General features: G+C 45.8%; 1 protein-coding gene across 1 annotated transcript in view; it reads right to left on the minus strand.

Annotated features, from left to right (window-relative positions):
- AGO3 (argonaute RISC catalytic component 3) overlaps nt 1–14,179 on the minus strand; it is a 37,899-nt gene extending 23,720 nt beyond the window's left edge. Inside the window, exons 1-3 of the mRNA XM_074925946.1 lie at nt 14,113–14,179; nt 4,974–5,145; nt 406–526 (exon numbers count right to left, since the gene is read on the minus strand). Of these exons, the coding sequence (XP_074782047.1) occupies nt 406–526; nt 4,974–5,145; nt 14,113–14,131 (312 nt within the window). The 5' untranslated portion in view covers nt 14,132–14,179. The remainder of the gene's footprint in view (nt 1–405; nt 527–4,973; nt 5,146–14,112) is intronic.
- Nucleotides 14,180–16,511: the final 2,332 nt, after the last annotated feature.

The raw sequence follows: 16,511 nt of genomic DNA on the forward strand, positions 1-16,511 counted from the left end.
AAATGCACAAAATAAAGAGAAATGGGTCCTCACCAAGCAGAAGAGGATCACATAACTTTGTCATCTTGAATGAGAAAAACTCTTCATTCCAGAGAAATTGTGGTTTGATTTTTTAATAGTACTTCATTGTAAGATAACGTATTACGGTCTGTAAAACTGAGTATTTAACAGGTTTTGCTGTAGAAAGAGGCTACTGAACTCCAGGGGAGGTTCTGAATGCAATCTTACATGCACATTTACATACACTGGAATCTGCAGAAGATACATTAGAAGGACTTCATTTCTCTACAGCTATTATAAGATACTTCCAGTTTTTCTGAACCCAGCCATATTAGAAGTTGGGCTTGTTCTTCTTCTTTCCTATGAAGCTGATACAAGTACCCTTTTTTCTCCCCGTTATCTTACCCCAGTAGTGGCCACGGGAAGCGGATTGGCTGTATAGAGGCTTCTTTTCCCATCATAAACTGGTCTGCGGTCCCCAAATATTGTCACTTTAAAATGCTGCACCATTGAGTCCACCACCTCCCTAGAAAAGTTGATATATTCACAATGAAGATATTGTCAAAGAAGTATCAGACTGGAACTGGCTCCCACACACCCTGTGTTTTGCTGAAGTAGTTTCAACAAACATATTACTCAAGTGAATTACAGAACACCCACTGGTATTCCAAAAAGGTACTGCACATAATTTAACTAAAAAACAGATAAACACTAAGGAATAAAGTCATAATGCAAATGCTCAAATACTAGCAAATACTGTTACTGAAATAATTTCAGAAAGTCCTAGAAACGACTGAGGCCTTTGTATAACATTTATTACAGAAAACAAGGACACATGTACCTTGGAAGAACACCCCCAAGCTAGGATTATGAAAAACTAGTGCAAACTCACAACTGGAAGCCACGCCAGCTCGCAGGGCCTGGAGTTAATTGTACTGTCTACCTAGGAACATTCTGTAGTCATCTGTGCTCCAATTCATAAGAGTTCTGATTTCTGCCTACATTGTATATAGAAATGAGGTACCCTAACAAAAATGTCTTCGTTTTAAATTATTTCAGAGTTTTTACAATAAAATCTAGTAAAAGCCTGATCAAATCTGCACACAATTACAGATTCTCCTGACTTCCTTTATTATGGGTTGACGGCAATAAAGAAAATGGTAATCTGATACAAGCACTGAAATTACACTTGAAAAAACACCATAAAATTTTCGTCTTACATAAAAAAAATGCTTCTTGTCACAAGCAGTAGATATATCAGGTTCAAAGCAACTTTTGCAGTGCCTCTAACTGAAACATGCCTCCAGGATTTGAATTCTTTGGGCATTCCTTGCTTTCAGTGGCACAACAACCGCATCTTACTTGACACGACGTAACTCCCTTATTCTACAGAAATTAAACACCTTTCTTAAGCATATGCAAAGTAGCATTCTTGCAAAGCAGAAGCTTACTAGTATACTCTTGCCTGATCAGGAAATGTCAGCCTACAGTACTTCAGGAGATAAATATCGACTTCCTCTTCAAGCAAAACTAGTAGCAGCACTTTCACCTCTCAGCTGGGACTGGGGGAAACGGAAGAGAAATTCTCCATTTCACAGTTCTTTACATTACTGGTCTCTCGGGATCCAAGCTCTTTCGTTGGCTAAAAGCACATCAATACACTTAAGCAATTTCAAAATACCTACGTAGTACTCAACTGTGCTCCTGCACAAGCCCACCTCATCCAAAAACCCCCTCCCGCACCGGGGCGCTGCCCCCCCGTCACGCTACGCACAGGGCTACGCGTGCAAAAAATCTCTTTCCATCAGTGCCGGCTTATTGTCACACAACCTGTGACAAAAGCAGAGGGATAAAAGCCAGCGGTGAAGAGTCGGGGCAGGAGGGAGAAAGCAAGAGGCTCTGTCAAACCCAAGTCCCAGGTGCAGCTCCGCTGCCCATCTCGCACGCACGGCACGCTCCCAAGCACGGCGGCATTACCTTCCGCCTGCAGCAGCAGCAGGGGGAAAGAGCACTGCTACAACGGAAAGTGAAAAGGAAACAGAAGACACTCGAGATTTTTAAGCCTCTCTACAGCTAATAAAGGTGCAGGTGAATTTAAAAAAACCCAGCAGCTATTCAGGAACTAAACCCACTATTTATTCCAAATACAAGCATGCAGACAGGGTGTTAGTCAGAAACTATTTCGGAATAGCTGAGTCTGTGTAAATCCACGGAGTTCTTAGAAATAACTATCACAGCATGCAAGAGAAAGGGAAAAACAGTTTCTAAGGGAATTTCTTCAAAGCAGGTATTTCAGCACACTGATTTCAATTTAGACTAATGAAAGCCATTCTCCTCTGCGTAATCCACAACACACCGAAGTCATTTATTCAGCAGACATTAAACTCTTTTATTGGGCTCATTTATACAAGCTCTTGCAGTTTTTAAGTAACATCTGCCGTATTTTTTACACACATGAAAGTTGGTGAAGTAGTAGTATTTTTAAATAACCAATTTCATGGTTCCCTACTTAGAAAAATCCAGTACGTATGCAAGATTTACCCTCAGCTTTCAGATTTTAAACTGCAGTTTATATTAGGATTCGTAATTTACATACTGTGTTGCTGTCAAATTTGAAAGCAAATTTAGTCCTTCATTTGAAAACATTTGACTATTAAAGCAACTCATTAGGCTTGCTGCCTGCGTTCAATTAGTCTTCTCCGTTTACCTTGACAAAAACCAGACAACTGCTTCTACCAGCTGGTAACACAAACAAGGAAAAGCAAGACAGTGTCTTTACTGGGGGAATAGGAAGTCGATGAGCTTCTCGACAGTTACACATGCATCTGACCTAAACAACTAGATTTATGAATAAGAAACTTCAAAAACCATTTAAATTTAACTCCAGTCCACAAAAAGCACTTTTAGGAAACAACCCACCGTCACACAATCTAACAAGAGTCAAAAGCAACGGTTAGATACGCAATCCGAGACTTGCAAAAGGTGGGAAAAGTTGTCTCAGCTGCAAACATGCTCTTCTGGAAATCACAATTATTTAGGTAAGCAAAACTATTGACCATTTCACACAGAGTTACTTTACAAACTCAAACCAAATGCTTTTACCTCTCTCCACATGAACTGAAAACTTCAGAAGACACAGGATTTATCTAAAGCTTAACCAACTAAAGCAAGCTGTGACCAACATCAGTTCTGGTTTGGGAAGCAAGCTTGAAATTACCCTACAAACAGGACAGATGAAAGGGACTTCTTTTTTTCCTTTTAAATCTGAAATAAAATTTAGTTGCTATTTTAAAACAGCTTATTTCAAATGCACTATTTTCACACATCTGTAGTTTCTCCCGCTGGTACAGTACCAACCAACCACACAGAATCACAATCTGGAGCAACCAGAGCTCTTAGAGCTTTGTCTCCCTTTGTCTGTTGTATGGCAGTGCTTGATTAAAATAGACTAAAAAGTGGGTTTAGTCAGGCTATAAGTGAAATCACATTTATCTTCGTTACAAGAGCACCCTAGAAAAGAACTGGACGTACAAGTGTAAGTCAGTGCAGAGTGGTTTGTATTCTCCTTGTATCCCTACGAGCGTGGCTTCACAAGCATTCTTCATTTAACAATACAGCAGTAAATTCACCTTTCATAACAGTAGGATTATATTAAATATTAACTCACAGAATTATTATATCCCAATTTTGGCAATTTATTAGTTTCCTTTTAATCAATACTTATTATAGGCATTTATATAGCCTTCATAACTGCAGGGGGAAAAAAAAAAATCCCCAGCCAGAATCAGGCCCTAGCTATATGTTATTGCTTAAATGTAAAAAAGCAGTTGCAGATGGAAGGGGGAAAAAATGATTTTCAGCTACCCTGAACTTTAACTGATGAAAGATTTCACAAGAGACTAACAAGTAACTCCTAAAAAAAAAAATATTCAATGCAGAGAAGAAATACAGGAAATACAAAATGTTGTAATCTTTAAAAAGCAAAAATGGTTACAGCTCTACTGTCAGGTTTTCAGTTAACTACTCCTTCTGAGGAGGCTTCTCTGGCTCCCAAAATTCATGAGGTTTAGGACAAAAAACCCGAAGACCACATATAAAAAAAACTGTACCAGCAATCTGTTAGGGCTGAAGAACCCAGCACTCGATACGTACAGTTTGTGGGATCACTAAATGAACAGGGATACAGAATGTGAAAATATTCGCTGCATTTAACCAGCAATCTAGAAATAAAGTAGCCGAGCAAGAGATTTCACTGACCCCAACACACAGCAGACATGAAAATAAGATACAGTGTGCTATACAAAATGCTCTAACCACAGAGGAAGGACACAGACGGAGCTCAAACCAAGTCCGATCGTTTCAAATGTACTAAGCTGACTGCGTGAAATCTCTGCGAACAAGGGGGGAACTAGTTTGTCCGCAGTGCTTTCATACCACTACTCCTGCCGGGAGCTTTCCAGCTGAAGGATGTCTCCTGCTCTACCTACAGCGATGGTTTTTAGCCCCTAGCTTCTGACCACAGTACCCGAGTGAATCAAACTGGGGAGCCCTTCAGATTAATCAAAGCTGCAGCGTATCTCAGCATCAGCTGAGGATAAAAACACCCATAGGAGCAGATTCCTGCTAACTCAAATGATTCAGCAGCCGGCACTGCAACCAAAACAGGTAGCTGCCTACAGCTATACTGTATTTATGCTGCCCTGAAGGACAGGGGTTGCTGCCACACAGCAGAAGTACCATGACCAGTACTGGCTGGCCCGCTGCGCGGCGTCTGCTCACAGCTGAGCTGAAGAGAACCTGGGAAAGGTCTGGACCCACCTCACAGACGTTCATGAGAACTCGCCCACAGGTCTCCACAGCATAACGCTCACATTTTAAGCTACACAGAGACTGTATTTACTTCAGCAGGTCCCTCTGCTGTTTATAAATTTCAGTATCTGTCTAATTTACAAGGGCAAATTTCACCGTCTTACCTGTTCACCCTCCGAGGACACTTATCTGGTTTGATATCCACCTCATAGAGGTAGACATCAATCTTTGGGATTTCAACTTGGAAGCAGTTGGCCAGCAGTTTAATGGGTTTGCCCATGGTGCCATAGCCAGGACGTCTGGGCACCATGAGTAGGGGCTGTGCCCCGACGGGTCCTGCGAAAGAAAAAAAGATAACAGATTAGAAGATAAGCACAACACACGAGCTGTGTCGTGAAGATACTACTTGCTTACATTTCAGCAGCTTAAAAATACATAAGGCTCCTTGCATTTGCAGGCACAGACACTTGTCCCCCACTGAGACTTCCCCTTTCTCGGTTTTAGGCAATTCCCTGAACCAACCCGCAGGAGGACTGGGCAGGCACCCGAGCCCGCACATGGAAGAAGGGAAAATGAGCTGCACGGAAGAGCACACATCCAACAGCCCGCTAACCCGGTAAGTTCCAAGTGAACACTTGCCCAATTTTCCTTCACGAGCCTCCACCCACATCTACGCTGTTTTCCCACTGCTGAGTTTCAGATTCTGTGATTAACATGAATAAAATCCAGAGACTTCCTAAACAACAACAGTAAGTGTGCTTTCCCTTGTAACACTTTATTATTGTGGAAAGCCTGTCTGCCACTGAAACACAAAAAGTTTTACAAGTCTTTTCTGAACACCTAGGAATAACAAAGTTGCCACAATACGAAAACTCGGAAGCAGGTCTGGAGCCGTGCATGTTATTTGGGATAAACTCTTAATTTCATTGCCATTATTAGCTTAGTCTTGGAAGACAGATTATTCTTGAACTTTGTCAGCTGAAAATGGATGGAGAGTAAAACCATTAGGTCCTGTCTAATGGCACCAGTAAAGCTTATTGACCACAAGAGGAAAGACTCGGATTAAGACACAGGATGGTAAAACCTTTGAGGACTTATACATTAGAGAAGAATACCCACAGCTGCTCAGAGAAACCATCCCAGTCTGCAATAAGCGATGGGTATTTTGAGAGTCAGTTAAAAGCACCCATCTAGTAATACGTGTTACATGCTCCTCTGGTTATCTTTTCCATTTACTCTGCATCATTTAGATGAGAATCCTCAGTTCAAGATGTGGGTTATTCAGGCCTCAAAAAACCAAACACAGCAGTACACGTAGTCCTCTTTCAAGAATTTCTACTGGTATTTCCACTTAAAAATATCTCTTCCCAGTCAAGAAACAACAAAACCAACATGCTTTGCAGCCCAAGTTTTAAAAAATTACTCATCATACAAATGTCATGATTTACAGAGCATTCGATTAAGTTAGTTAAAAGTTCTCCCCTCTACTCCTACTCAGTGACGCAGATAGCAATTCCAGCCCACTCATTTTCATAGAAGAGTTAAAATGTCAAGTGCTGGTAAAAATGTTTTATTTGCCTTTTGATTAATCTCCACCATTCCTGGAAAAAAAAAATAAATCTCATTATCTTGAAAGAAACCATGTACTGAGAATAGGTGAACATCAAAGCTAAGTTCATCTGTAACATTTGTCTGGCTCTAACCAGAAAACTACCCAAAAGTTCTGAGTGGGCTTGGCTTTGAGCCGTAAGATAAAACAAAAACATAAAACAAGACGCATCATTTAAAACACCCTCACAGACTATGCTTATGCAAAACTTGTTCCAAGCATCTGTTCTCTCCAACTTTTTCTTCATTTTAATACTGTCACATGAGTAAAAGCAGCTCTACAATTTACTCCAGATATATTTTCTGAATATAAGCATATGCAAAAAGTTACTACTAAACATCTGAGTGACACAAATGACTCAATAGCTTATTTTAATATTTTGAAGACGTACGTGCCACAGTTTATACTTAGCTCATACCTGTAGGAAAAGCTAACAAAACTGCTGAAGTAAAGATAACATTAAAAAGGTTGCCATAGCCTGGTCTGCCCTGTCTCCTCCCACCCCACTGGTTAAAATCATGTAAAATGTAAAAACAGCTGTCAAAATCTGTAAGCCCAGAAGAAACAGTCGGCACGAAGACGATCCTTATGAAGGTTAGGTGAAGAAGTCGAAGCGCATGGAACAGGGAAACACACTACGGCTGAAATCTTTGTCACCGTCTCCTCTGGAAGTTGCACCAAGCTGAGTGTTTTAAGGGAGCACTGAGGAGTGGAGAAGAGATAAATCCCTTCAGGGGAACGAATGCTATCCTGCTGTTGAGCCCTTCGCTTAAATTAACAGAATCCTACTGATCGACTGCACCAGGGCAAAAACCTGAAAGGGAGGAATGATATTCAGTTACTAACAGGAGGCAGGGTGTGCTTCAGAACCCTGGGTCGTAACAGAAATGCTCGACCCAAAGCCAAGTATGCGAGCAGGCCTCCCAGCTCTGCTCCCTGGAAAACAGCGGTGAACAAAACAAGAAAATACCAGTTGTTAGACAAAGGCGTTCTTTAGCCTCACTTGTTCGGCCGTACGGCACAGGGCTCCTCAGGAAACAGCTCTTCCTGGAAGAAGTTAAAACCCAGATTTTGGCAAACAGGAATCAAGTGACCAAGAAATGAATAAGCAGTGCACTTCTACACGCTAGTCAGGAGTAATTCTTTCAAAAAATCCAGCTGATTTTGCTAGCATTTTGTGCAACACACATGCTCCCTTGGACAAATTAACTTAAAACCACGAGCATGTTGTAATCCAATTCTGCCATCACTGTCCAAATACACTAGCACCCACTCACAATATCCTGCTTTCAAAATACACTAAATTGCCAGATTGTATGTTGTGAAAGCCCGTGTCACTGGCTTCAAACCTGTGACTCAAAACCCAATAAAACATAAATAACAAACGACGCTCTCTGAGGACAGCTACTGCTCCCGGATCGTATCAGTGACTCACTCAACTTCATGCCTAAGTCCTGTGTCAAGCTAATGGAAATAAACACCCGAACCAAAAATACTAAAAGTAGTATTATTCTAAGTAGCACAGAATGACTATGACTGGCAGACTGATTATTCCTTCGTGTTATTTAACCACTGTGAAAACAAAGCCATTAAAGTTTCAGAAATCCTTGCGGGCAGGACGGCCTGACCCCGCAGCAGATGGGGAACGGCCGGAGTCCCGGCGCCCGCGGACGAGCAGCAGCCCTGCACCCTTCAGGCACCCACCAGTTTTAGAGGAGACACTTCTTTAAGAAACTATTACTGCTCTGCCATTAGAGCATCAGATATGAACATATGCCTAGCGTGTTCTTCAAAAATCCAAGAAAAACCATAAACCAAATCTGTTTAGCATGCCAGAACAGTACTCAATTCATAAACCACGTTACGGAAAGTCCCCAACATCGACAGTCAAGTGATTTATAACATAGAACAATAAAACCAGAAATGGGAACTCAAATCCACGCTTCAGATCCTTGGAAGGCTTTTCTACAGCAAGAGAGAACATTTCAAGAAGATACAAGATCCAGCACTAAATAACTCGAACCTTCTGAACGTGCAGTTACTCATTAGAAAACATAAAAGAAAAACCTGCAGAGAAAACACTTAACTAAGCATTTAAACCAGTAATAATGCAAGGCAGAAAAAAAATCATCTCTTCAGGACCTAAAGGTATATCATTTTATAAATTATTGTTCGTAGCATTTGCTGAAGTCATTATTTATGAACATCCTTCAGCAACGCTGGAAGACTTTTCTTCTCATGAGCGAACAAGCTCAATAAACAAGTAGGAGCAGAAACTCTTACAATATCTCTGCAAAACAGATACAAAACCAGGAAAGTTCCATCTCCCAACAGTGCCCACGGTGCACAAGGACGGGGCTTTGCTCCCACCACCGCTGCCTCGTTGAGAGGTGGGTACCTCGAAGCCCTGCTGCGTCCCACGGGCACCCCACAGCCCAACAGGAGCGTACGCTGGTACCCGTGTCTGCCCCTGGGCTGGGTAACACGCCAGATAACCTACATCCCATAACCACGGAGCTCGCCGATGAGAGATGGAAGAAGGTATTCTGAGGAGCTTTGCTCATATTTAATCCAAGATTTCGACAAAACCCAAAAAGGGATTGAAAAATAGGAATTGGCAATTTTAGAGGGCTCAGTGAGGAAACTAATACTACAAAAAGTTAAAAAAATGCTTGCTGAAATGGCCTAACGTATTGTTTACGAAACTCTGAAGAAAAAGCTCATACCAATACTACTTCTCCAAACAGCTAAAGTTCGCAGTAACATTAAAAAGACACGTACATGAAATTAATTTCAAGTGCGATTATGTGGCACCTCCGCCAACAGAACCATTTGATGGTTTTGTGATTTACACGATTTTACAATTTACTCCAACAGAAAACAGTGGAAATTTGCAGTTGTCAGTATTCAGATCCACAACGTGAAAATTCCTATTCAAGTCAGATCATACTCCAGACCAGTATGGAAGTCCCTCTAATGGTTGAAATGAGCTCTGAATCGGAATCTGTTCTTCTGTGGAATTATAGACGTTATAATAAAGATTAAACACAACAAAAATCAACTGTAATTTCTATGGCAATCCAGCCAGCAGTATAGAACACATCTGGCACGCATCCAAAACACAGGCTTGAATCTACCTAGCAACCAAACGAAGTCCTAATCGGAATAAAGCCTGAGCAGAAAGAGCAGAAGCACAGAAACCTGCAAATACTTTCAACAAACCGTTTTACGGAAAATTGAAGCCTTTGGCAGGCAAGACAGTTTTACAGCGCGAAGCAAGATACCGATTTCTAGCAAGATGCTAATAGAAAATACAGATTTCCTTACATGATCCTTTCCTTGCAGAAAGAGACATCAGTACCAAGCTTCTGGCAAAAAATGATCCTCTTTCCTACTGTGGCTTCAGCATTGTAAACCCAAAAAAGATTAACAGATGATTACTTAATAGTTTTATTTTTGTTTATAAAACAGTTCTAAATCTCTAATTGAATGGGTGACTGAACAGCCTCAAACACATGATAGAGGACTTTACCGGTAAAATATTATTTAAACTCCGGCTCAGTAACACAAGACAGATTTGTCTAACAGATCCTATCCTCAGGCTGAGCTCCTGAAAGCTCTCCATGGAGGGGGGAGAGGATGGAGGGGGGAAAAAAAAGGAAAAAAAAAAAAGATTCCCTTTCAGAGGGCCCCTGGCCTCTGCTTGGACTCAAGAGGCCCAGCCTGTGGAGCTCAAAATCTTATCACTACCAAAAAGTTAATTCTAGATTTTAAAAAATAGATAGGAAAGATTATATTTAAATGTTAGTTTAAAGAATTGAGCTCCTTACGGCAGAAATCATGAATTCCCCGATTTCTGTAGCTGCAGCCTCGCTGGGTGGCATTACATTATTTATGAGTAACGCAATCCACGTTTTCTAAACATTCCTACTTGCAATTTGGGTGCTTTTTTTGTTTTGTTTAAGTTTCCAGATAGTAAGTCGTGTCAAAACTCATCAAAAGCCAACGTTTCGACACCATGCTCAGTGAGAGCCAACTGCACAAGTAAATACTAGTGTGCTAACTTGTGTTATCCTAACGAAGTTACAGAGAACACGGGGAGGTGTTCTGGAAGCATTTACAAGATAATTAATGCTCCTGAAGCATTAAAAAAAATCTAATCATAAAGAAGGTTAAGCTGAAAAAAGCAGGTTACATGCACGTTGTAAAGTTAATATCTAACTGCTTCAGGAGAAGAGAACACGACAACCCGCACGAGCGGAGCAATGCTTTTCCTTTGAAAGTGCTTCCACAGACCGGAATCGGGAAGGTAAACTGACACAATCATTATTGTTGAGTGTAGATACACCACGTTTTGCCACCAAAAGGAACCTGTATCAATATGGACTTGCATTTACGCTAAAAAAAAAAAAAAAAGCACTTTATAAGAAAATATGCAATTCTTAATGCACTCGTATTTATTCTCCTGGTTTCACATTTACGGTTTGAAAACTCCGCAATCCCTTCCCCAAACCCGCTAACTTCAAACTGCTGCTGGGGAGAGTGAAACGTGCCGTCCGCCCACTTGCTAGTGCAGTTTAAATTTAAGATGCAAGCAGTTTCCCTTTTTCTAGTTTACTGCCTGAAAAATATCTAAGAGCAGAACACCAAGATCTGAGACACGGGGTCACGTTACTGAATTTAGAACCATGTTACCAGGGAGCCCCTTGCAGAATAAAGTACAGTTTTAGCAGTTACTAACAAAAGTACTTTAAAACAGAACGTGAAAGTTTACTTTATGTCCTAGCAAGTTTCGCATGTGAACAAAATTAAAAGCAGCAATAAATTAACGACAAATTTCATCATTTTCGGAAAAATGCATTAGAGCACAAAGAAATGAGATCCTACGACTGAAGAACACGAAAAACGGAACCGACTCGGATCTAACCGCAAACTTTAATTCAGAGGTAAACGCTCTGCGTGACAGTTCAGTTATACAGACTACTCTAACGAGAGAGAAAAACTACTTGTTATCAAGATCTCTCTGACCGCTTGGCAAGTCACCCTCTTGCTGCTACTTCTCACTCCAGATTCAATACAAGCCTCGGGACCACCGGCTGAATTTTCACATCGCCCACCAAGACTGGGAGACTGGGAGACACCAGCCGCAGGCTGGCTCCCTGCTGAACCCAGACCAGACGTGTCAAAGGCCATACCAACCCTGCGTCGCTGCCACTGCTTTAATTTTCTACTGGAAATCAGCACAAGAAATGCCCTGACGCCTTTACCACTAAGGAAGCAAAGCTGCGAGGGTCAAACTATTTGTAAAGTTCATTATTGTGAGTCAAACAGCTTCCACCGCAGCTCCAGAGGAAAACTTCCATTGCAGCTCACATCACACGTGTTCTGGAGCAGAATAACCTCTGAAGGCACTTATGATTCATTCCCCTTCCCTTCTCTACCCCACCCACAAAAACATAAACTTTTAATGGTCCTCCCAAATCACTGCTCTTAACACAGACAGAGCAAAGCAAATTCTGAGCGTTTTATCTGCGGGAGGTTTGTACAGAAAAGCGAACAAAAGATTCAAGATGTCTGTAGTGCTTCGTTAAAAGCGTACCACACTAGAGTAAAAAAACCAACAGTTCGTCGCTTCTAACACAAAAAGCTGCACACTTGGAAGGAACAATTTACGCGGTGTAAACGAAGGCAGACACAGCACACTGATTTGACTCGGCCGTACCCCAGAGCACCCCCGGTCCCGCGGCGGCACCGTGTGACCCCCCCGCCCTGGGAAGCCGACGCTCTCCTGGCAAAGCGCGAGGCACGACACCGAACTGGAGCTGCTACCGAGAGCGGCTCTTGCTTCGCTCCGCCTTTTCACCGAGCATTTTATTGCTATTCCTCAGATTATTTGATTTCACCGTAAGCGCACCCTGAAGAGCCAGCTGCACATCCTTCTACTTTAAACTACGTGCAAATCACGTGGACGAAAAGAGCCACGCTGTCTGGACGGTGCAGGCTAAGCCCATCGCACGAATAGGAAGGCACCTACAGAACCGCTTCCCCTAAAACGTCCTGGCACACGCCCCAACACTTTACTCCAGGTATACTCACAACTCTACCTCTGCCTCCCCACTCTGCTTGTCCTACCCCACGTTTTCCCTTCACGCACAGAAAAGGAAGCACGTCTCAACGTCTTTCTCCCATTCCTGACAGAACTTTAACCCTTATTTGCCCCACCAAGGATGGTCTGTGCTCTCCTCTACCAATAGTGATGTCCAAGAGCCAGAAGGTTCCCCAAAACATTAACATGACCCTTAACACTTCCCTCCTTACGCAGCAGACGTGGAAAGGAACATCCATCACGCTGAACGCAACACTCAGCGGGCTGAGCCCACGGGGAGCAGCATCTAATGGGATGTTTTGCCAAAATCTAACCCCTGTAACCTAACAACAGGTAAACTCATACCACAGAAAAACCACAGGGTTTACAGGCTACTCTTGCAAATCTACTACTTATCATGAGACAAGCGGAATCGTACCAGGTTATAATTAAAGTCTATTAAACACATGGTTTATGAGCGTACCACCTGAATTCCACCAGATTGCTAAAATCCAGCATCTTCCTACAAATGGTTTCAGCTCCTCAACACCTCATTAATCGGGGCCACTAGCCTAGGTGGCCAGTTCTTCCAGCCAAACCCAATCGTTAACTCAAATCCCCACGTCTGTTACAAAGGTATCTACGCACAAAGAGATGAAAACACGTTTTGCATCGACACCTGCGGGCTCACACATGTATTTTCGCTACGTGGCACCTCTTGAAGCGACAGAAACGGGAACTCCGAGTAGGTTTTGACATTCCCTTCGGCACCCAGCTACGGCACGAGGGGCCGATCAGACACTGCCCAAATCTGAACTCTCCTTCCACTTTGCTGTCAGACTCAAAGATAAATTCTTCCGACAAACTGAAGCAGAACTTCCTCCTCCAACTCTCCAAATACATTTTAAACACAAAGTTCATAAAGACTAAGCACGTGCTGCCCATATAAAAGGATCAAATGGCCGAAGGCACCGATGTAAAGCTCTTGGGCTGGTCGGTGTGTAGGCACGTGCAATTAGCCTGAAAATTCGAGGGTCCCGCGACTGGCTGCACAACGGCAAAACGCCTCATCTGCGCCCGACGGAAGACGCCGGCACGAGCACTCGACAGTAAGTGTCCGTTCCGCCGGTAACGCTTCGGTTTTCGAGGCGGTATCTCAAAGACATCATCAGTTACAAGATTATGCAAGCTGGCCTACAGCCGCTGCCTGGGAAACACTAGTTATGAAATACAAAAAAAAAATTAATTCTCTACTATCTTCGGCACAGGGAAACGGGCGGCAGAGGAGGGCTGGACGCCCGGCCCTTCCCCGGTTAGCGGAGCTATTCCGGCCGGGCTCCCGCGGCTCCCCCCGCCCAGTTCACCCACGAGGCGAGCCCGCACGGCCCGGACCCTCCGCTCCCGCGAGCAGCTCCGCGAAGCTCCCGCCCTTCAGCACGCGCTGCTCCGCCGCGGCGGGAACCGGGGCGGGTAGCTGGGGATGGAGGGGGGGGCGAGGGGAGGAGACGGGCGGTGAGCCCCGCTCCGGCCAAGTGGCGGCGGGCGGAGGAGGGCCGGCGCCCCTTCCCCCGCGGCCGAGCCCCGGCCGGGCCGCCCCGCCGCCGCTCACCTGCGCTGCCGATTTCCATTCATGGAGCTGGGCGCAGCCGCTCGGGGCTGCGGGCTCCGCCGCTAAACCGGGCCCGGCGGCCGGCTCGGGGCTGCGCGGGGTTACGCGGGGCTGCGCTGGGCGGCGGCCCGCCCCGCTCCCCGCAGGCCGCGGCCCGGCGGCGCCTCCTCCTCGGCCGCCCGCGGCTCCCGTCCCCTCAGGCGGCGGCGGCGGCGCGCGGAGCCCCCCGGGCGGAAGTTGCGTGGCCGCCCGCAGCCCCGGCTCGCGCTGCCGCTCTGCCCCGCCGCGCGCGCGCGCGTCACCCCGCCTCCCGCCCGCCCGCCGGAAGTCCCGCCCCCGCACGCCGGGCCGCGCGCGCGCCCTTCCGGGAGGGGGGAGGGCGGGGCTTCCGGTCGCCGCGCGCGCGCGGGGGAGGTGGGGAGGTGGGCGTGGCCGGAAGGGAGGGGAGACCGCGTGACCAGGGCGCGGTTGCCCGGCAACGGAGCGGGGGTGGGAGGGGCGGGAAAAGCGGCGGGAGCGGCCGGAGCCGCCTCAGGGCCGGGCCCAACTGGGGCGAACTGGGGCGAACTGGGGCGAAGGCGAGGAGCGGGCTGAGGCCGCCGGCCCCTGAGGGCCCCGCGGAGCGTCCCTGGGCGGGAAGAACGGGCCTTCCCCTGTGGGGCCGAACGCGGGCGCCCCCGCGCGTGACAGCACGGGCTCGGGTTTTCCCGGTACCTCAGAGAGGAGAATTTTCAGCTACAGCTGGAAACCCCCACTGCGGCGCTTCTCGGCTTCCCTCCAGCCTGCCGACCCCGCGCCCTGGCAGCAGTAGCCACACGACAGCTTTCAGGACTTCTAGCCCAGTTCCTCACGAATGACGTTGCTGTTTTTTTTCATCCTCACTAAATCTGCCAGGAGCAAACCCACGGCCCGGCCTCAGCCACGCTCAGGCAGGCAGCACGTCTGTAGGAGGCAGCGACACGCTGGCCGGGAGCTCTGCCCGCCGCTGGTGCTGCCAGGAGCGCTGAGGGAGCACTCGGACCTTCTCCTCTCCTGAAAACCCCTAACACACGTATCGTGTCTGACTGCAGCGCGGAGGGGACCCCGCGGAGCAGCAGCTGCAAGAACGCGGGGAGAGACTGGGCTGATGGGGGAGCCCGGAGGGCGAAGCACCGAGCGAGGCAACTGTAGGCAAGGCTGAAACATGAAACGCTGCTGCAGATAGTGAGTGTGCACGTGTTACCGTCCGTACCGGCAGCCGTCCTCCCGCGAGGCTCTGAAGCGGCCTTCTCAGGGAGTGAGGTGTAAAGACATCTGGCAGGTGTACACTCAACTGACTAGAAAACCTGAAAAATGCACACTGTCCCTCGACACCCCCGTAACAACCAAAGGATTGACATCAGGCTTGTGTTTATTCTCCCGATTTGCAGAAGAGCTATGAGACTCTAAGTAACGAGGGTTGATGAGAAAAGACTATGATTCACTGCATCAGCATAAATTCAGAGCATACGTCTGCCCTTTCCTCAGTTCTTGGCAGGGTTTATTACAATGTTTAGTACCACTCTGTTAGGATTTGGTACACAAACTGTCACCAAACAAGCACAGGGTAAAACAACTGTGTGCACGTGCGGACGTGACTCAGATGTACCAGGCTCGGCGCTGGGTCAGGCAGCGGCACCCTCATCTCTATTTCCTCTGCCTCCAGAAGAGCATTTTTTTGGGTAGAAACAGTATATTAAGACTTGCCCGAGCAGGTTTGGACCTGCTGCTTGTTATGAAGAAACAACGTACCCTTTCCTGGTGGGGAGAGGGGCACTACCCCAGACACGCACCTGGGGGGATACTGAAGCACTGGAGCTTTGGGCCAGCAGAAGAGGAGTTTGAGATTGATAATCCAGGTTTCAGAATCATTATTAAGAATGACCATCCTGGAGACTGCCAGCTAAATTCGTCTTAAAATGTGTAAATTTAGTTAACAGGTAAGCTACACTGTAAGTATTCTAAAACCATGCAAATTAAAAGTAAGCTACTAGAATATTTCCTTAACTGAAATCCTGAGAGGGAAGGGGAAATATGATCACCGAGATCAAGCAGATAAGGCGGAGGGAGACATCTCTGCAAAATGCACATACCTTAGAGGCACGCAAGCACTTCTGGTTCTGCAGCTTAGGCCACTGTAATCAGAAACACGGGCCAGGGCTCAAATGCCAGTCTAACATCTGAAACCAAGGAGTCCGACCTGTTTTCCAGGACTCCAGACCCAGCTGTACAAGATGCAGTTTTCTGTTATACCCCTCTCTCTAAAACAGCCCCCTGAAACTGCAAGGGCAGGTTTCTGTTATCTAGTAGGACTCGTAAAAAAATGTGATACAACCTTAAAAGCAGCAGGAGGACGTGTGCAGGGTCTGTACAGGTGCTCG

Source organism: Athene noctua, chromosome 24 (genome assembly GCF_965140245.1).
Source record: "Athene noctua chromosome 24, bAthNoc1.hap1.1, whole genome shotgun sequence".
In the NCBI taxonomy this organism is placed as follows: domain Eukaryota; kingdom Metazoa; phylum Chordata; class Aves; order Strigiformes; family Strigidae; genus Athene; species Athene noctua.